Source organism: Malus domestica, chromosome 04 (genome assembly GCF_042453785.1).
Source record: "Malus domestica chromosome 04, GDT2T_hap1".
Classification (NCBI taxonomy): domain Eukaryota; kingdom Viridiplantae; phylum Streptophyta; class Magnoliopsida; order Rosales; family Rosaceae; genus Malus; species Malus domestica.
In genome coordinates, this window is record NC_091664.1 from 23,981,599 (window position 1) to 24,004,531 (window position 22,933).

The 22,933-nt window shown below is 35.9% G+C and overlaps 1 protein-coding gene and 1 pseudogene across 1 annotated transcript; both read right to left on the minus strand.

Moving 5' to 3' along the window:
* Nucleotides 1–361: 361 nt before the first annotated feature.
* On the minus strand, nt 362–2,893 carry LOC103427622 (probable LRR receptor-like serine/threonine-protein kinase At3g47570; annotated as a pseudogene).
* A 16,384-nt stretch (nt 2,894–19,277) lies between these two features.
* On the minus strand, nt 19,278–22,656 carry LOC103407227 (probable LRR receptor-like serine/threonine-protein kinase At3g47570). The gene is made up of 6 exons (XM_070820251.1): nt 22,206–22,656; nt 21,964–22,049; nt 21,384–21,442; nt 19,889–21,319; nt 19,710–19,831; nt 19,278–19,513 (listed from the first exon to the last, which is right to left on the minus strand). Exons 1-6 carry the CDS (start codon nt 22,654–22,656, stop codon nt 19,278–19,280), a joined length of 2,385 nt encoding a protein of 794 aa, XP_070676352.1.
* Between the last annotated feature and the right edge of the window lie 277 nt (nt 22,657–22,933).

Sequence of the window (22,933 nt, forward strand, 5' to 3'; positions counted from 1 at the left end):
ATTATCCACCTTCTCTCTCACACTCCAAACACCATTTGAAAATTCTATCAAAGCTGATAGCAGTTTGTGACTACTTTTTTGCAGAGTTAGCCATTCAACAAAGAACATAAAAAATATTTATCCAACAAAAACCACTAATCATTAAAATTCTAAAAACACCACACAAATTAAAATTCAAAAGCTTCAAGTCATATAAGTAAAACACACCACAAACATCAACGAGAAAAAATTCAAAGCGATAGCAAGAGAAAGAAAGCAAAAATAGAAGAAAATTTTGGTGAGTAGATAGTGGAAAATATTATTAATGAGTGATCATGACCTTTCTCCTTTGGGTAACATGCTTTGTCCTTGTCAAGTCTTTTTAAACTTTAAGGTACGTGTCTCTGATTGCGCTCATTTTTCTAATAACCACGTCCATCAACATCCGCTCCCTTGGTGATGTTGCACAACAAGAGAGTCCTATCTGCATCACTGAAACCAAGCATTCCTTTAATTTCTTTGCTTTCACTAAGCCACCATTGTTACATCTGGATGGAGTTCATTCTCGCACTATGTCATTGTTGATATCACCATCTGTTTCGAGGTCGAGGATAATTGAATTGTCAACAACGTCCATGAAATGGTCAGGCAAAGCCATGGCTACAAATTGGTAAATGCTTAGACCGCCTTTAAACATGTCAACGGTAGGTCTTTTTCTTGTGAACATTTCCAGCAATAGTATCCCATAGCTGTAAACATCTCCAAGTATGGAAACTTGGCCTCCTGTGCCGTACTCTGCCAGGACAGACATACAATATGTCGTATGCAATTGACTATTAGAACAACATATTCTTTAGATTTATATGTTATTTATTTTCCAAGAAAAAAAGAGGCAGTACTATATTTTTCATAAATAGAGATTAATTAGTTGTTTTTTTGTAATAATTTACTAAGAACATAAAAAGGAAGTTAGAATGACAGAAACTCATACCTGGAGGAATGTAGCCTATAGAACCCTTTAGCTGAGATGACATTGTTTGACTGAATGAGGGATCATTTGATGTTTCGAAAAGGAACCTTGCCAAACCAAAATCCCCAACATGGGCTACCATATCTTCATCAAGTAGTACGTTGCTCGGCTTTAGATCACAATGAACAATGGCCGTTTCACAATGGTGGTGGAGATAATCTAACGCAGAAGCAACATCAATGGCGATGTTCAATCTTTGCATAAAACTCATTCTTTTGCTTGGAGATTCCTCCTCATATCTTGGATACAACATTGAGTCTAGACTTCCATTTGCCATGAACTTGAAAACTAGACTTTTGAAGTCCTTGCCCTGGTTATCAAAGCTCGAGCATGCAGTTATGATCTTGAGAAGATTACGATGCCTTATACTCCTTAAAGCTTTGCATTCATCTATGAAACTCTTGGAAGCTCCTTGTTGTTGAAGGTTTAGTACCTTAACAGCAACTATTGTTCCATCACTAGGAATTACCCCTTTATAAACTGAACCAAAACTTCCCAAACCAATAAGATTATCCGCAGAGAACCCGTTAGTTGATTCAACGAGTTGTGAGTAGGAGACACCTGATTTCCAATCCTTATATGAACGTGAAGTTGCAAGTCTATCTCTTGACTTTTTCAGCATTGAACAAGCGACACAGAAGCATGATAGAACAATTATGATTCCAAATACACAGGCAATGGGGATGACTACTTTTGGGGAATGTAGTCCTCGAGATGAATGGTGTTTTGGGGGGGGGGGGGCCATGAAGGTAGATGTAATTGTGGGATGCCACCACAGAGCCTATGATTTCCAAGAACAAAAACCCCACTAGCATTTGCAAAAATACCATATTTAGGCAGCTCGCCCTCAAAATCATTATACGAAAGATTGAGATACTTGAGAGCACCAAGCTTGCCTATGAATTCAGGAATCGGCCCATACAAGTTGTTGCTTGAAATATCAAGTTTTTCCAAGCCTTTCAAATTCTTAAGAGATTGTGGAATGGTTCCTTCAAACTTATTACCTTGCAAAGACAAGCGCTCCAAACTAGTACAACTGCCGAGGGTGCGCGGGATTTCACCTAATAAATTGTTTCTTGATACATTTAGCTCCGTGAGATGCACTAAATCACCCACCTCAAAGGGCATCAGACCCGTCAAATAATTATCAGACAGGTCTAAAGAAATTGAAAGAGTTGAAAGCTCCATAAGCATTTTAGGTATGGTGCCCGTAAGGTTGTTACTGGAAAGGGAAAGATCTAATAGGTTATGGTAATTTCCCAGACATGGAGGTATACTGCCCTCAAACCTATTGAACTCCATGTAAAGGTTTAACAATGAAGTCATGTTACCAAGGGAAGACAGGATTGACCCAGAAAATTCATTAGCATCCAAATACAGTTACTCTAACTTCTTTAGCTTCCCAATTTCAAGCGGGACACTACCACCCAAATGGTTATCGTCTAATGCTAGAATATTCAAGTTTATAAGGTTTCCAATGCCGTTAGGGAGGCTTCCATGTATCAAGTTTAACCCTAGACCAAGAATATTAAGTTGGGTCGACAAGTTGGCTATGGATCCCGGGATTCCTCCTCCAAAATTATTACCGTCAAGAGCCAAAATCTCCCATCTAGTGCAATTAGCCAAGAAACTAAGAAAATTCAAGTCACCAACTTTTCTATTTCCTAATTGATTGCCATAAATGTTTAGCCAAACTAAGCTTCGCAAGCTTCCTAGACTTTCACCAGGGACTGTCCCAGAGAGGCCATTTTCACCAAGTTCAAGGGTCTGAAGTCTAGAAGCATTTGACAATGATATAGGAATATTTCCTCGGAATTTGTTCAAATCGGTATAGTTGTACGAGATTAGGAAGCATTGTGCCGAGATTTGGTGGTAGCTCTCCATGCAATTGGTTCTCAGCAACACTAAAAAGGTATATGGAAGAAATATTATAGATTGTGGAAGGGACCATACCAGATAGATCATTCACCTCAACTACGAACTCCTCCAAGCTTGTTATGTGCCCAAGCTCATTGGGTATGCTTCCTTGAAATCTGTTCTCGCCAAGGTGAAGACTACTCAACAAAGAAAAGTTTCCCATCCAAGGTCGGATGGTTCCAGTGAGATTGTTACTTGAAAGCCTCAAATGTGTTAAACGCAACAATGAAATAAGCTGGATTGGAAATGACCCAATAATCCCATTGACTTCAAGATTAAGCATTCTTAGTCGTGCACAGTGCGATATATTAGTTGGAATTTTCCCGCTGAAAGAATTGCGAGACAGGTTGAGGTATTGCAAGCTTCTTAGACGACCTATTTCTTGAGGAATTTCACCATGAAATATGTTTTTTCCCAAGTTGAGTCCTGTGATGTAAGTAAGATTTCCAATGGAAGGTGGTAGGGAGCCTACCAATTTTTGAGCTTCTAGGTTCAACGTTTTAAGACTCTTTTGGTGGAATGGTGGCAAGAAACCCCAACCCAACAACAGATATCGATGGAATGATTCCATGAGCTCATGACATTGAGAGGATCTCCGGTTATTCTTTTCTTGAAATCAAGCAAAGCCAAGCAGTCAGATTCATTTCCAAGCAGAGTAGGGTGGTGAAGTGCTGCAGATTCTGGACATGTGATCATCCATAAAAGAATGAAACCATGTAGGAATTTCAATAAAACAAGCTTTCCATTGGTACGTGAATGCTCCATGTTTGCTCTAAATTGCACAGAGGAAATTAATCAGAACCCTTTTTTCAATTGAGATAGCAGCTATGACGACCAAAAATGATAAAGCTCCCGCCGTGTTTTATAATTAAGGAATAACAGAAGAGTCAGATCAACATAGTTCACAAAAGATAATCGTTGAGAGAAAAAAGACATTGTTTGGTACTAATGCACCCGCTTTTTCTCCACAACTGTTTATAGTCTCTTCAAAATGAAAAATTATTCCCCATAACATACCTTGAGTTTTATAAAAGGGGTTTTGATATAAGTGCCTCAATTTTAAATATTTTGAATCAAACATCTATAGCTTTTAAAATTTTGATCATACATTTTTCTACTAATTTTTAATTAAAAAATTATGATTTTTATGAGATTTAATTTACCAATTAGTTCACAAATTAATATCACAAATCTCCTAAAACCGCAACAAATATCCTATCTTATGTATTATAATTCGTTTGAAAATAATTTTTTTACAGCTCAACTAAACTTTTTTTTTCATTCTCCTAATACATCAAATATCCTATTAACATACATTTATGAGATATAGGATGCACATATATTAAATATAATGTACCAATCATTTATTACATTATTGGTACGTTATATAAATTTCATTAGGGTACGTATTAATAGTTTGGTAAGTTATAAATTATTACTTTTGGTACATTATGCAATTATTTATTTCGTACATACCAAGTTATTAGTGCTTTGTGTTAACCTTAATTGATACGCACCAAGTTATTGGTACATTTTGTTATCCTTATTTTAATTATAAAAGAATTCTTATTTTTTTATATGTATAAAATGTTGAGTTGAAAACTAAAAAATTATATTCCATCCAATTAATCTTCATCCCACTAGATATAATTGAATCCATAAATTGGGGAAGGGATGAGATTTCATAAAAATAGCAATAAATTAATTAATATTATTGGGTACATTTGTGATATGAAAATTAATTTAAAATGAATTTAAAAAACATTTAAGTTAAGAATATACCTGGATTATAAGGTTTAATCAAGGTGAAAGCACTTTAATAAAAAATCTTTATTGCTGCTCTTTGTCTAGTGGAAAGCAGAAGAAAGCGGCTGACGGATGAGTGAATAAGAAAAGGGACGTCGGTATGCATGGTATCTCAAATAAATTACGCACCGTTGTATAATTTTAGTTTCAATACCGCCACGACAACATTCTAAGCAAACTTAAGTCCTCTTAAAGAGAGACATGCGCACTTCAAATCCTTGTGATTGATTGTTTAGGCAAGAAATGAACATATTCACTTAAGAAAATGATTATCATGCACAGAAGAAGGCCATTGCCTAATTATTAATTACTATTAGATGTTTAATCCCGTTTAAATCATATTAGAAAGGACGAGTTGAGAGAAATTTAGAGAAATTGGATAAATTATTAACCAGAGAAGTAAGTAAAGCTTTTGAAGGTTTAAGTCCCACTTGCATTGGCTTCCTAGTTTACCAGAAGTAAGTAAAGAGCTGCATAATTTGTACCAAATGAAAAAATTATAGAAGTTTTTGGGAATGTGGGAAGTAAAGAATGAGATCGGTTATAATCCTCTCTGATCGATCTAATTTCTCATTTTTCATATATTGAATTATGGATTGGTAGTGATAAGCCAAATTCGAATTTGAAAAAAAAAAATTATTCTTAGATTAAATTTCTAGTTTTGAATTCTGCCCGAACAAAACTGAAGTCTATTTCAGTTTGTGGGGTTAAAAAACTGAAATACTCAAGTTAATTTAGGGGTCTGTGGGGCTAAAAAACTCAAGTCTATTTCATCTGCTTGATAAGCCACACTGGACAACAGATTCTATAAATCAATGTTGGTGGAGGTGTTGTGCCGCAGCCTCAGGAAGAACAGAGCAATGTGTTTGAAATAAGGTCGTCTGACCGAAACTTTTCTGAAAAATTATTTTAAGCTATTCAAATTGGTTAGTAGGAATAAAAATACCGGTTAAATAAAGATTATTAATTACTAATCAAATTCATGTCCGTCTACATTAATCTATTAAGTAGGTAACTTATCAATTTTTTTTTTTGGGGGGGTGGATTTTGTGTACCGGGTGATGTGTTGGGGCGAGATCTGATCGGTCGAACAGGGTTTGTTTCTCGAATCACATTCATTAGTTATATTATTAATGTGCTTCAGTAAGGGTTTTCGATATTGTTTTAAATAACTATACTACTTTTGTAGCGTATGCATGCGTAAGAAAAATCCAAATTGTAATACAGGATCTTAGGGCTGTGTGTTTTGTGTTTGATAAGTCAGTGCTAGAATACGAGCCGTTGCGTCTGGTTTGGATACATACATGTGTAAGGTGGTACCCCCATTTCAAGGCAAACGAGAACGCTCGACTATGGTAACCTAATGGCTTTCTTTGTTGTTTTTTCTTAATGGGTTATCGATTCCTTGCTTTTTTACTGAGTTTTTGGCTCCGGATATTTTGCGTTTCACCGTGAATCCTTATTTGTTGTCGGGTTGCTAAAAGCAAAGCAAAACCTATAAAATTGGGCTTTCGGTATCTGTTTGGGTTTTGTTTCTGTCTTAATATACTAGATAAAGTTTGACAATCTTAATCAACAGTTGGATGACGCATGTATTGGTTATATTTGTAGAACTCAATGAATACCTTTTATCTTAAACTTATATCACGTATTCGTATTTAGTAATATCCATTTGACTTGGGGACTATATTTTCTCAGAAAGAATCATGTTTTATTTAATTACTTACAAAAAAGATTCATATAAAGTTGAAGCTTAATGTATGAGAAAGAGAGAGGCAGATTACGTGTTGAATAGCATCATGAAAATCGTTCAAACAATATCATGAAAGAGCACTCAACCTATCTTCAGAAGTTCTCCCAAATCATACATACAAAACAAACATATCAAACAAACAAATAAAAACAAAACAAGCAGTAGTTACCTTTTTGTTTTCGTAACCTTTGGCCGGTACAGTAACGTTTCTGGGTGCCTACTCGGTCACTAATGGCTTTAGTCACCGTGCAGTTACGAATAAGGGGATGCTGACATAACTGTTGCCTCTTTGTCACGATTAATTGCAGTTCGTTACATTCAGAAAAAAGAGATTGAGAAATTTTGAATAAGAAAAGGCTTTGAAGGCAAAAGCTAGAAATGTTGGTGTGTGTGGACTGTGAACTATCAACTGGAAAGGGAAAGGAAAAGAATACGCAGGGAGAGAGAGAGAGAGAGATGGGGTTTAAATATGAGGGCAGAGTACGAAAGGAGAGGAAGCAAAAACAAGAGTGGTTATCAATGGTAATTAGTGGAGTGAAAAATATCATTGTTGGTGTCAAATGCACTCACATTTTCTCTTAATTTTAGTGGTAGAAAACAATAAAGTCTATGCATCATAGTACTAAAGGGGAATGAATAAATTAGTAGTGAACTCGTCACTCCTAAAATTCGAACTCAAGACCTCTTGTAAAAAAAATATTACTAAACAGTATTACTAAGTGACAAACATCTTTTCATTTACCGCGTGTCTTATACTTAAGGAATAATGGAAGAGTTAGACCAACAAATGTCCACAATATATGGGATCTGGAGAGTGATAATTTGTGGAGACGAAAATGACATTGTTTGGTACTACTACACCAAATGCTCTCACGTTTTCTCTGATACTGTTTCTAGTCCTTTTAACACTTTGAGGGTGGGTTTGTTGCACCGGACTGTCTCGGACTGGATTAGCTGCAGGGACTAAGCTGGACTGGCTTAGACTAGACTAAGCTGGACTAGCTTAGTGAAGCGTTTGTTGCAATATCGGACTAGGAAGCCGGATTATAATATTATATTATTTAATCTATATCTATTGATATTTTATTAGTAATTTAATCTTATATCAATTAATATTTATTATTTCTTTATCATTTTCCATGAGCGGTAGGTCTCGGGTTCGAGACTTGGGAGCAGCCTCTCCATAAATGGGGGAAAGGCTAGCCGACATTCACCTCTCCCAAACCCTGCGTAAAGCGGGAGCCTTGTGCACTGGGTACGACCTTTTATCATTTTCCATTTTTCTAGAGTCATCTTCTTCTCTAATCTTTATACATCTCAATTTTTTTTTCTCATTGTTTACTCCGCCAGTGTCGCCCTCCACTCTCCCATTTCCCTCCTTTTTCTACGCCGCCCCTTTCCTTTTTCCTGTTTCACCTTTGTACCACTATCCTCTCTCCCCTCTCTCCGTTTGTATTTATTTTGTTTCACCTAATATGAAACGCTTGACGTGGGAGCTGGAGTTGTAGGTAAGCGGAGAGATCTCAAATTGCGAAGATCGTTCTCAGATCTTAAGTTCTTCAGGCGGAGATCGATCTCTCTGTTTTCTGGGTTTGATTCAAGTTCAATCGAAGAAAATGGAGAACCCATTTCTGCATATCGACCAAGTGTTCTTTCGTGGGTTCGTCAGGAAATCAAGGTTGTGGGTTCGTCGGGAAATCTGAGATGTGGGCTCGTCGGGAATTTGCAGATTTTGTTTCTTTTTTATCTAGAAAAATGAATTGCAGTTGACGAGTTCGGCGTCAGAGATGAAGTCATGCCCGAAGTCCTTGCCATCAAAATCGAGGTCGAGGAGGTGAATCAAGCAGGACAAAGTGAGATGCCGTCGAAATTGAGGTCGAGGAGGTGAATCAAGCAGAACGAAACGAAGTTCCTAGATAATCCTGTGGTTTTGGGGGGGGGGGACTCGTGAAGACCGGCTAGCGACACCTCTAGTGAAAGCAAGTCCCAGTTAATCTCATTAACTCTAGTCCCGCAAGCCACCAAACACAAGACTACAATCCAATCCAATCCAGTGAAGGCTAAGAAGGGTAAACAAACGCCCCTGGAGTTCTTGAGGGAGGGGCAAGTGGAAAGCAAAAGAATATGCACAAAGGGAGAGAGAGATGGGGTTTAAATGTGAGGGCAGAGTAAGAAGAGTAAGAAAAAGCAAGAGCGGCAATAGATGGTAATTAGTGGAGAGAAAAATGTCATTATTGGGGTCAAATGCACTCACATTTTTTCTTAATTCCACTGGCGGAAAGTAATAATACTTATACATCTTGATACGGGTTAAATCTTCATCTCCCCCTAATATTGAACAATATAACCTATTAAAGCTATCGTTTCTCTCAAAAAAAAAATACTTTTTATACAACAATATATTTACACACTAAGGAGGGGAGAATAATTGGTTATCGTTGCTCTCAAAAACAAATATTTTTTATATAACAATATATTTACACACTAAGGAGGAGAGAATAATTGGTTGTGAACTTGTCACTCTTGAGATTCGAACTTAAAATCTCTTATAAGAAAAATATCACTAAACAATATTACTAAGTGGCAAACATCTTTTCCTCCGCCTGTCTTATATTTAAGAAAAAATGGAAGAGTTAGACCAACATAATCCACAACTTACTGGGTCTAGTGTGATAATTAATGGGGATAAAAATGACATTGTCTGGTACTAATACGCTAGCTGCACCCAATTTTTCTCCAATACTGCTTCTTGTCCTTTTAAAATACAAAACTTTTCTTTTCAATTTACCTTAAATTTTATAATAAGTATATAATTCAATAAATTCTTTTTTTTTTTTTTGGTGAACGTATATAATTCAATAAATTATGGACACCAAACCAGCAATATATATGTAATATGGGAACCGGATTCTTTCCGGATCCTTTAAAACTGAGTCCACTAATCAATGAATTTGAGCCGTTGGAATTTGATCCAACGACTACAAACAAGAAGCCCCCCTAAAATTTATAATAATTATAGCCGTTGCATCAAATTTCAACAGTTCGAATTCATTGATTAGTGAGCTCAATTTTGGTGGATCCGGAGGGGATCCGATTCCTGTAATATGTAGAAAAATGGTAGAGAGTTAAAATGTAACATCTCACATCATCCAGGGAGTGGATCCTATAAGCCTTATATGTATATTCCAATCTCTACCTAGCACAAAGTCTTTTGAGAGCTCACTAGCTTCGGGTTCCATCGGAACTCCGAAGTTAAGCGAGTTCGCGCGAGAGCAATCCCATGATGGGTGACCCACTGGGAAGTTTTCGAGTGAGTTCCTAGAAACAAAACCATGAGAGCGTGGTTGGGCCTCAAAGCGGATAATATCGTGTTACGGTGAAGTCAAGCCCGGAATGTGATGGGGACCTAGGGGGATGTGACATAAAACCCACGAACAATTCATTAAACTCGTGGCATTTGATATAAGTTAACACTTTGGAATTATAAGATTGGTTTATGAATTGAATTTTTGACTGGAAGTCTTCCCTGCACATCTATCTATATAATATAATATAATATTAATATTTAATATCTATTCTATTACATATAAAACCAATGAAAATGTGAATAGTGATTTGGTGTCAGTAACTTTAACAAAAATATTCCTAAAATAAAAAAACTTCAAAGGCATATCAAAATAATGAATAAGATAGGGGTATTTTCATCATTTTAATAGTTTTTTTTTTTTATGTTTTTTTAAGAGAATGGAAAAGGTAAATAGTATTTTGGTGTCTCCAAGCTTCAACAAAAATATTTAGACAAAAACGCCCCCAAGACAAAAAACTTCAAAAACATCCCAAAATAATGCATCAAATAAGGAAGAGGTATTTTCATCATTTTAACAGTATTTTTTTAATAATTAATTTTTTTTGTGTTTTTTTTAATTAGTGCCTCACAATAGGCTATAAAAAATGTGATTCAATTTCTCTATTTTTAAACACATTCAAAACATCTTAACATGCGTGTAATGCCGATTATAAAAAAATGTCTTTCATGAATAATAATATAATTAAATTAGTTGTCAAATAATTTTTTTTTAACAAACGATATTATCTACACTAAGGGGGAGTGGGTAGGCTTAGCCTCATAATGAGCTAGCAATAATGTGATTCAATAAGTTGTTTATTAAATATTAGAGTTAATCTCAATTTACTATCCTGAAATTTCTTGATTTTCAATATTTGGTATATGAAGTTTTTTTCATTCTAGAGTCATACCTCAAGTCTTAATTTTGGGACAGTTTCGTACCTCCATTAAGTTGACTGTTAAGTCAGCCGTTAATTGATGATGTGGCGCATATGTGGACAATGAGTGGGTGCCACGTGTTGATAAGCTCATATTTATATATATTTTACATAAAATTCACTTGTCTTTTCTTAGTTAGTTCCTTATATTTTTGAGCTATTTACTATGTTTTTGTGTTTTGTGTGATTTATCAAGCAAAGAAAAGAAAAGTAGCACAAGTGAATTATTAAGTAACAAATTCGTCAAAACTGCCTGTGCAGATTTTCTGACTTTGGAAGCATGTTACAAACAGCTCAGAATGAATGAGAGAATGAGCCTTATATGCTTGGAAAGCTACGGATGTCTATTTTCTGGAGCAATTTACGGATTGTTAATCTCATTTTTCTAGAAGAAGTTATGGGCATTGTAACACTGAAAGGTCAGAAAAGGGCTAAGCAGATTTGGCTAATAAAAAGAGAAAGGCAACACATGGGCAAAGGAAACACACTCACATGGGCATAAAATGGGTGGATTGTTGGCTGAAATAATGAAGAACATGTGTCTACAAATGCAAAGGAAAAACACACACACATGGGCAAAGGAAACACACACACATGGGTAGGAATTGTGTGTGTTTTGTGGTTGAAATGATGAAGCATGTGTGTGTAAATGTAAAGGAAAATATGGCAGAAAATGTGTGTGTTTGGTGGTTGAAATGATGAAGCATGTGTGTGTAAATGTAAAGGGGAAACGTGACAACACACACTCACACAAGCTGCACATGCAAAGGAAATGGAGTGGTTCTCTCTCAAGCCTATAAATACCACCTCCCATATTCATCAACAAAACTGATTTTGATCCATCTTAGCCGAAACTTCCCACCACCATTCTCTCTAATTTCAGCCAAAAACCACCCCTAGCCACACCACCCATCAATCCTAAACCTTTCCATACCATTCCCCATCCATTCTACACCATAAAAACCACCCAAAACTGTCCAAAACCTCTAGTGCCGCTGCTTGCAAGGAAGGAAAGAGAAGGAACATCTTGTGCCGTGCCTATGCCCAAGCCTTGGGAGTGTTGGAGCGTTTCTAGGTATTTTCTATCTTTGTTTTTAATGTCTAAATTTATGCATCTTTGCTTTGTAAGTATGAGGAACTAAACCCCTCTTAGTTAGGGGGTGATTCGAAACTATGTTCATGCTTGCAATATGATTTGATTACATCCAGTTGTGATTCATAAGTTGTGAATTCAATTTACTTATCCGTTCGTATAAAAACTGATTTGTGTATGTTGGTTGAGAGTGCACGCTTAATTTTCATGCATGAATTTGACGCTAGAATATAAGGGAGTTTCACCTAATCGTTATGAACTTATATTCACAAGTAGTGAAGGTTGCTAGTCACAATCACGTTAAGTAAATTCTTGGCATAAGTTTCATGCAAATCATAGTAACGAGTGCCTTGTCAATGCTTATGTTTTTCATAGAACTTAATGATTCTTGCTTGTATCTCTATTATGCAATTCATGTAGGGAACTTGTAGGGAATGTTTTGGGTTGTCGTATGCAATCATCCAACCTAATAACTTGTGGAAAAACTGAGGGTTAATTAGTGCAATTCACGGTTAATTTGGGGCGTTAAGTATTCATAGTTTATCGAAAAGCAACTGGAAATCGTTTTGTATGCAAGTGTGACATGTGTGGAGAAGAACCTCCTAGCTAGCCTTCCATCCATAAGTTTCATTCAAATTCATTTACAATCTGTTTTGATTCACCCAAATTTGTCTAAGAATCTGTTTACTTTGTTCTTGTCTTAATTTAATTATTTTCGTCCAAAATCAACCCCATCTTATTTCTTTGAGTCATATTAATTAGAACTTGTCTTAGATTATGTTTTTAAGTGTTTTAGTCCATTAGAAAACCAAAATTCGTCCAATTTTGTGTTAGGTGTTCAAAACTGTCCAGAAAATGTTTTTAAGGCAGTTTTGAGTGTTTATTTGCTGTTTTGAATCTTTTTGTTTATCTTAGTATTTTAAAGTATAATTTTGCATTTTTTGAGTCTAGTTTAGTGTTTTAAACTTTGTTTTTACGTTTTCAAGTCAGTTTCCAAGTGATTTAGCAATCCCTCCTAATCCCCGGCCTAGAACGATCCCTACTTACATACTTTACTAATTTGATAAAAAGAGGGTTTAATTTGTGTGCATATATATTTCGCATCACGTGTCAATATGGGTCCACGTAAATAATAAAAATTTAAAAAATTAAAAACTTAAAACAAATTAAAAATTAAAAATTAAAAAAGTAAAAAGTAAACCTAAATCTGAAACCCATCCCTCTCTAGGGAGGCAGATTGTTTGCCCTCCTGTTTGGGTGCCCTTCTCATCCCATCCTATTTTGTGCGGTCACGGTTAAACCACGTTAATATTTTATATTAATGTTTTTATATATATAATAAGATAAAAAACAATAAGAATATAAAATATTGACGTGGCTTAACCGTGACCGCACAAATAGGAGGGGATAGGAAGGACACCCAAACAGGAGGGCAGACAATTTGCCTCCCTCCCCTAGTCCCTCCATACCCATCCCTCCCCTAATCCTTCCATCACCATCTCTGCAAAACCCTAACCACATAGAGATCGAAGAAGAAGAAGAAGGAAGACCAACAATGACGAGCCTCTCCGTCTTGGTCACCATCCTCACACTTCTCCCCTTTGTCTGCCTCTCGTTCTTTCTGGAATCCCTAACCCATCGCCGCCTCTTGGTGCTCCTCGACTACCACTCTCTACACTCTCTTCAGTCCTCTCACTCCAGCTTCTTCCATTCCATGATCTCCCGCAGCTTCGATCTCGACTTCAACCTCGCCGAAGACCCCAATCTCTCGCTCAAGCGATATGGCCAAAATCCTAACACATGATTGGTGGGTCCTACCTAAATTAGAGAGATGATACAAATGTAGCATGCAAAATGTGGTAAGTGTAGCATTACTCTATTAAGTTTTGAAAATCATTAATTTGTTATCTCATCCTAACTCCGTTAAGTTTTTTATCTCCTTGAATATTATTTTGGACATTTTAATGTTATTTTGGACATTTCAACCATTTTTTTAATGGATATGATTGACCACATCAAATTCTCAAAACTTGTAATTAGTTAAATTCTATCTTAGTGAGCCTAATGTACCTTTTTAGTGGTTCACCATAAACTTTTCAAACAAGCGTGGCATATGTTTTTTACTAGCTAAGTCACTCCTAATATTGGAACCTAAGACCTCTTGTAAGAGAAATATCTCTGAACAATATTACTAAGTAACAAAAGACTTTTCCTTTAATATACCTTTAGTTTTACGAGTTAACCAACCCAATCTAAGTCTAGGCACTAAGCGAGCCATATTCAAAGAGGGGTGGCCGAGGACTTGGAATAAAGCAATCATCAACTCGGAATTTTTCTTGAGAAGTAGTGGAAGTGGATGCATAATAAAATTAGTCACTTGTTCTCCATTATTATGAATGCATGTTCATGTTTTTCTCGGCTAAGTGTGGTTTGGTATGCAACACTGGCGGCAGGGGCAAGTGGAAAAACATAGCGAAGTGGAAGAAAGCGGAGACGATGGGTCGCATTCACTCACACCCCACTAGGCCACTACCTTAGTGCTCTTGGGTGCCTTTCCCATCCTAATACCCATGAGATATATAATACTTGATTTGGGACGCTACTATGTGCAGTATTTCAAATTAATAACGCTCTTTCATGTAAGTTGTTACTCAAATAAAAACATATGCAAAAGTTTAAGTTCTTGTCATTCATTGTTCAGAAAATGGGAATTGTGTAAAGGACACTATTGAATTAGTAATTACTAAACAAAAGAAATTCCTTTTTGAGGAAATTTTGAAAGAAAAACCGATGATTAAAACCTTACTTAAGTCACATTGTGGAAATTGAAGTTTTGAGATTTCATTTTGGGTTGACTGGTTGATGTGTTGACTTTGAAGACTTTGCCCTACTTATTGAGAAATTGTAATTTCTCAAAAATTTAAAAGTTCAATCCTCGGTCGTCATTTAGTATTGCGGTCTAGTGGTATTCCTCTTCACTGGTAAGTGAGAGGTCTTATGTTCGATTTTCGCCAAAGGCAAATTTGCAATTGGAGAAATGAGCTCATCCCCCAAAGGGGATGCAAGTATTATCCTTATATATAGAGGGGGATTAATCTATAATTAATATAACTTATTGTTAGAGATGATGCTGGATGAATTGGTTGCACACAATAGAGGCTTACTAAACAAGTTTATGAGTGGGGAATTGATAAACAGTTTTTGAGTTTAAAACCTTGAACTCAAATAGAGTACCAAACGGTCTCTAAAACTCCCAAATTAACTACAACCCTAGCCAGCTATCTGGCTAGCGGACTCAGCTTTCGAGAGCCCCTTAGATGCTCCTGCATCAACGGATAACGCTGCTACAAATTCAAACATTTCAAGACTAACCCAATTGCAAATCTGCATAATTTCAACAATTTCATGCCAAATTGCAGGGTGTTTATATTCGCAAATCGCGAAACTTACGCCAAATATATCAGCTACAAATATTTGTAAATTCTTTAACAACTATGCACGAAAATAATAGAAGCGGTTTACTTTTGTAACACCAATTCATCAGAGTAAGAACTAACAGAGAATGTAATTTCAAGAAAATGCGAAAGTTCATCATCACTGAAAAGCAGTTCCTTGCCCCAAAAGCAGAAAAACAGAAAAACCCACAAAATTCCAAAATTTTCCAATTTTAATTTCTAGTTACTCTTTCAATTTTAATCCAAAAAATTTATGTTTTAACTCATAAATAGTTTTTTTCTTTCCACTCTTATGGATAAAACTTTTAGTTTGAGATTATTAAAGAATGAATTTAGGATAATTTTTTCTTAAAATAACATTTAAAAAAAATTATATAGACTATCCTAATTTAATTTTATGAATTCCGATAAATATTGAAAAATCACTAAACCGACATCCTGAAACTTGTGAAAAATTATGAAAGAATATAAAACACATAAAAGATTTTTTTTAATTACTTTAGCAGTTGGATTTAAATTTGGACTTTTAGATTTTTTTTTTATTTTTGGATAAATTACATAGTAGCCCTTAGGTTTGAGCTCTATTACAACCTCATACAACATCTTTAAAACATTTCACTTTCATACCTCACGTTCTATTTTATTTCAAAATAATACATCCCTTACATTTTTCATCCATTGATTTGTTAAGTGTTGACGTGGCTACCACATTTGTGCCATGTGTCTGCCAAATGTGTGACACGTGGCAAATTTCCTTAATCTTCTAAATTAAAAAAAAAAAAACCAGAAAACTTGAAACCCATTATCCCCTGAACCCTGCGAATCCCCCCAACCCCTGAACCTTGGAAGAAGAAGTAAAAAAAAAAACCAAAAAACTTGATTATCCCCCTGTGAAACCCATATCCCATTATCCCCCCAACCCATTATTCCCCAAATCCCATTATCCACCCCAAACACCACCCCCCTCCCCCGCCCGCGCGAACCCAAATCCCATAAGCCCCTCATACCTGCAACCCATAACCCAGATCCCATAAGCCCTCATCCCACCCTCATCCCTCCTCTACACACCTCACTCTTTAAATCTACACCCATTCCTCCCATTTTCACCTCACGAGGCGGTCGGGATCTGAATTTTTTATTTTTTTTCTAGGGTTGCAGATAGGGGTCAGGGGAAGAAGATGAAGGTAGGGGAGAAGAGAGGGGATGAGGACGGGGAAAGACGAACTGAAAGGGGTTTTTTTTTTTTTTTTTTTTTTTCTGGGTTGCGGAAGAAGATGAAGATCTGGGAAGGGGGGATTGCGGGGAAATGGGATGCGTTGCAGGTACGAGGGTCTTATGGGATGGGGGTGGATAATGAGATCTGGGGAATAATGGGTTGGGGGTGGATAATGAGATCTGGGGAATAATGGGTTGGGGGGATAATGGGATATGAGTTTTGCAGGGAGGGGGGAGGGGATAATCAAGTATTTTGGTTTTTTTTTTTAATTTAGAAGATTAAGGTTTTTTTTTTTAAATTAAAAATAAATAAATAAATTTGCCACGTGGCACACATTTGGCAGCCACATGGCACAAATGTGGCAGCCACTTCAGCACTTAACGAATCAATGGATGAAATTGTAACGGATGTATTATTTTGAAATAAAATAGAACGTGAGATATGAAAGTGAAATGTTTTAAAGATGTTGTATGAGGTTGTAATAGAGTTCAAATCTGAGGGGCTACTATGTAATTTAACCTTTTTTTTTTTTACCGTTGGATTTGATTAAGAAGTACCAAAGAGTGACGGCTTTCGCTACCTAAGATCTATCTTGCAAAAGAGTAGAGAGTTGGATGGAAACCTCAACTATAGAATACAAGCTAGACGGATGAAGTGGAAGAGTGCATTCGGCGTGTTGTGTGATCATCGTATGCCATTGAAGCTCAATGAAAAATTTTATTGTACAACAATAAGGCCGACAATGCTTTATGGAACAGAATGTTGGGCGGTGAAGCATCAACACGTACATAAATAGGTGTAGCAGAGATGAGGATGCTTCGTTGGATGTGTGGGCACACGAGAAAAGATAAGATTTGGAATGAGGATATCCGAGGTACGGTAGGAATACCCGAAATTGAAGGAAAGATGAGAGAAAATCAATTACGGTAGTTTAGACATGTGAAACGAAAACCTACTGACGCTCCGATTAAAAGATGCGATTACAAGACAAAGGTTCAGGGCCAAAGGGGTAGAGGAAGACTTTGGATGAGACTCTAAGAAAATACTTAGAGTACTTAGATCTAAAGGAAGACGTGACATAGAACCGAACGCAATGTCATTCTAGGATTCATATATTTGACCTCACTTAGTAAGAAAATGTTTTGTTGTTGTTGTACCGTTGGTTTTGATCATATTATATCTTAGCCGTTGAATTCAATGAATTTATAAATATAAAATTAAAAAAAGTACACATATAGGGTGGGGTCAGCCCCACTAACCCGAAGAAATCCTAGGCTAAATTTGCCCTATAAATGAGGTTTGGGTAAAAACTAATATTTGCCCCAAGGGTTGGAGCAAGTTGGAGTAAGTTTAAAACCTAACATTTGAGTTTTACTCCAAATGTTAGGGATGATCTAAGCGTAGTTAGTGAAAGGTATGGTATGTGAAAAATACGCACGGTGTACAATTTTACTAAAATAATACTTTGAAAATTTGGTTAAAATTTTAATATTTATTAATCAATAATAAGTTTAAACTATGGGTAAAATGTGTGAATTGAAAAACGTGTGAAAATAACGTGTTTTAAATCTTTCTCTTCACTTGGAAGTGAGAAGTTTTAGTGCAAAAATATCTATGTATTAAAAAAAACGTGTTTTAAACCTGAAAAATATGTATAGTACGTTGGAGTTTTAAAAAGCGTACAATTTAACAAATCATTTATACGTGTATGGAAAACAAAACTTGTTAAAATACGTATGTACATATATAATAAGGATATTATACGCAAATTTACTAACTATGAAGTTAAGTGACAATGCTAAATATTTTGAGTATTGTTATTGACATTTTAGAAAAAATCATTATGTTCTTTTCTAATAAAACATATTGTAAGAAATGTTAGCAATATTCATATTAAATTTAATGTTTTGTTTTACACAAGCGATTTTATGGAGTGGGAAATCAATCCCAGGCCTTCAACTACAACGGAAAAATGCTCCTAACTTGAGCGTCCCTTTCACTCCAAACCACCCTTTGCACTAAACCTTAATGTTAAGCTCTTACCATCATGCAACTTTCTGCTTCTCGTTTACAAGTGAATCTGTTTTATGTTTTCACTTATGAATATGGCAAAATAACATTTTTAGAACACCGATAACAACAAACACTGGGATTAAATAAAAATGTAACTAGCAATGTTGTTACAATCCACCTTCTCTTTCACACTCCTAACACCATTTGCAAATTCTATAAAAAATGATAGCAGTTTGGGACTACTTTTTGTAGAGTTAGCCATTCAACAAAGAACATAAAAATAAATAAATAAATAAAAAAATAAAAATTGATCCAACAAAAACCACTAATCATTAAAATTCTAAAAAATACCACACAAATTAAAATTCGAAAACTTCAAGTCATATAAGCAAAACACACCACAAACATCAACGAGACAAAATCCAAGGCAGTAGCAAGAGAAAGAAAGCAAAAACAGAGAGAAAACTTTGGTGAGTAGAGAGTGGAAAATATTATTGATGAGTGATCATGTCTTTTCTCCTTTGAGCAGCATGCTTTGTCCTTCTCAAGTTTTCTTAAACTCTGAGGTAAGAGTCCTTGATTGCGCTCATTTTTCTGACAACCGCGTCCATCAGCATCCATTCCCTTTGTGACATTGCACATCAAGAGAGTCTTATCTGCATCAATGGGACCAAACATTCCTTTAATTTATTTGCTTTCATCGAGCCACCATTGTTACGTCTGGATGGAGTTCATTCTCGCACTATGTCATTGTTGACGCCACCATCTGTTTCGAGGTTGAGAATAATTGAATGGTCAATAACATCCATGACATGGTCTGGCAAAGCCAAGGCTACAAATTGGTAAATGGTTAAACCGCCCTTGAACATGTCATTAATAGGTCTTTTTCCTGTGAACATTTCACACAATAGTATCCCATAGCTGTAAACATCTCCAAGTATGGAAACTTGGCCTCCTATGTCGTACTCTGTCAGGACATACATACAATATGTCGTATGCAATTTACTATTAGAACAATATCTTTTTTAGATTTATATGATACTTATTTTCCAAGAAAAAAAGAGGAAGTAATGTATTTTTCATAAATAGAAATTAATTAGTTGGTTTTTTGTAATAATTTACTAAGAACATAAAAAGGAAGTTAGAATGATAGAAACTCATACCTGGAGGAATGTAGCCTATAGAACCCTTTAGCTGAGATGACAGTGTTTGACTGAAGGATGAATCATTTGATGTTTCAAAGAGGAACCTTGCTAAACCAAAATCCCAACATGGGCTACCATATCTTCATCAAGAAGTACGTTGCTCGGCTTTAGATCACAATGAACAATGGCCGTTTCACAAGTGGTGGAGATAATCTAATGCAGAAGCAACATCAATGGCAATGTTCAATCTTTGCATAAAACTCATTCTTTTGCTTGGAGATTCCTCCTTGTATCTTGGATACAACGTTGAGTCTAAACTTCCCTTTGCCATGAACTCGAAAACTAGACTTTTGAAGTCCCTGCCCTGATTATCAATGCTCGAGCACGCAGTTATGATCTTGAGAAGATTCTGGTGCCTTATACTCCTTAAAGCTTTGCATTCATTTATGAAACTTTTGGAAGCTCCTTGTTGTTGAAGGTTTAGTACCTTAACCGCAACTACTGTTCCATCATTAGGAATTATCCCTTTATAAACATAACCAAAACTTCTGAAACCAATAAGATTATCCACAGAGAACTTGTTAGTTGATTCAGCGAGTTGTAAGGAGGAGACACTTGATTTCCAATCCTGATAAGAATGTGAAGTTACAAGTCTATCTCTTGACTTTTCTAGCATTGAACAAGCACCACAGAAGCATGATAGAGCAATTATGATTCCAAGTACACATGCTATGGGGATGACTACTTTTGGGGAGTGTAGTCCTCGAGATGAATGGTGTTTTTTTGGGGGGCATGGAGGTAGATGTAATTGTGGGATGCCACTACAAAGCCTATGATTTCCAAGAACAGAAACACCACTAGCATTTGCAAAAATACCATCTTTAGGCAACTTGGCCTCAAAATCATTATACGAAAGATTGAGATACTTGAGAGCACCAAGCTTGCCTATGAATTCAGGAATTGGCCCAGACAAGTCGTTGCTTGAAATATCAAGTTTTTCCAAGCCTTTCAAATTCTTAAGAGATTGAGGAATTGTTCCTTCAAACTTATTACTTTGCAAATACAAGCACTCCAAACTAGTACAACAGTCGAGGGTGCGTGGGATTTCACCTAATAAATTGTTTCTTAATACATTTAGCTCCGTGAGATGCACTAAATTACCCACCTCAAAGGGCATCAGACTAGTCAAATAATTGTCAGACAGGTCTAGAGAAATTGAAAGGGTTGAAAGCTCCATAAGCATTTTAGGTATGGTTCCCGTAAGGTTGTTACTGGAAAGGTAAAGATCTAATAGGTAGTGACAATTTCCAAGACTTGGAGGTATACTACCCTCAAACCTGTTTGAGTCTATGTTCATGTATAACAATGAAGTCATATTACCAAGGGATGATGGGATTGACCCAGAAAATTGGTTAACATCCAAATACAGTTCCTTTAACTTTTCTAGCTTCCCAATTTCATGCGAGACATTGCCACTCAAATGGTTATCTTCTAATTCTAAAGCAGTCAAGTTTATAAGGTTTCCAATTCCCCTATGAAGGTTTCCATGTATAAAATTTCCCCCCAAACTAAGAACATTAGGTTGGGTCGAAAGGTTGGCTATGGATTGTTGGATATATGTCAACAATCTGTGATAAATTGATATATGCTAATAAATAAACAGTGTAATATTGAAGATCGAGGCTTGCGTACCGTAATGTCCTTGAAACAGAAATTCCGCCCCCACTCAGTACTTGTAGTTCTCCGGACGTCTGTTTCACCAGGATTCAACGATTAAGCTAGAATTCCAGCACCGGAAAACTTAACTTCTGGCGAATTTCTTTGTGGTACTTTCAATAAGAATGATATGGATTATAGAAGGAGATTTATGTTTTCTGTGTTCTAAATATCATGCAGATGGATGTATATATAGAGTGATTATTCCTGTTCGCAGCATGTATGAGAATGAGATGTGACTGTTGGGAGACATCTCATCATATGTGTGTTTTCTTTTTGCGTACTTTCACACTTCAGACTTCATCTGAAAAGATGAGTGGATGAGTCTGTTGATAAGATAATAATAATAAAAATAATTAAATTCGAAATTAATTAAAAATAATTAATTAAATCCAAAAATAATTAATTAGAGTATTTAATTATTAGAGTCCATCTTTTGATAATTAATTATATTATATTATATTAATTAGCACATCTCAAAGCCCAACCTCAAGGGTGAGCCCAATTTTATTTTCCAAGGTCTATCACTCCAATCACTTTCTACAAGGGACAAAACCTTATAAAGTGAGGAAACATTGTGGTGGTGAGCAATGTGGGACAATGAAATTCTACTCAAAATTTCCAACATGGATCCCGGAATTTCTACTCCAAAATTATTATAGATTAGACTCAAAAACTCCGAACTAGTGCAATTAGCCAAGAAACTAAGAAAATTCAAGTCACCAACTTTTCTATTTCCTAACCGATTGTCATGTATGTTTAGCCAAATTAAGCTTCTCAAGTTTCCTAGACTCTCACCAAGGAATGTCCCAGAGAAGCCATTTTCAGAAAGTTCAAGCACCTGAAGTCTAGAAGCATTTGACAATGATATAGGAATATTTCCTCTGAATTTGTTCGTACAACAGTGAAGTTTTATGAGATTAGGAAGCATAGTGTCGAGATTTGGTGGTAGCTCTCCATGCAACTGGTTAACGCCAACAAAAAAAGTGGATATGGAAGAAATATTATAGATTGGGGATGAGATTATACCAGATAGATCATTAATATGAACTAAGAACTTCTCCAAGCCTGTTATATGCCCAAGCTCATTGGGTATGCTTCCTTGAAAATTGTTGTCACCAAGATAAAGAATACTCAACAAAGAAAAGTTTCCTATCCATGGTGGGATGGTTTCAGTGAGATTGTTACCATCAAGCCATAAATATTTTAAATTCAACAATGAACTGAGTTGTTTCAGAATGGACCCCATAATCCGATTGATTTGTAGATCAAGCACTCTTAGTTGCGTGCATTGTGACAAATTAGTTGGAATTTTCCCACGGAAGGAATTATGAGAAAGGTTGAGATATTGTAAGCTTTGTAGACGATCCATTTCTGGAGGAATTTCTTGTTGTCACTCAAATTGATACCAGTAAGATAAGTAAGATTTCCAATGAAAGATGGAATGGAGCCTACCAACTTTTTTGCTGTGTTTTTTTTTTCAAAGCACAACAATACCAAACCAGCCTTAAATCTCACTTCCATAA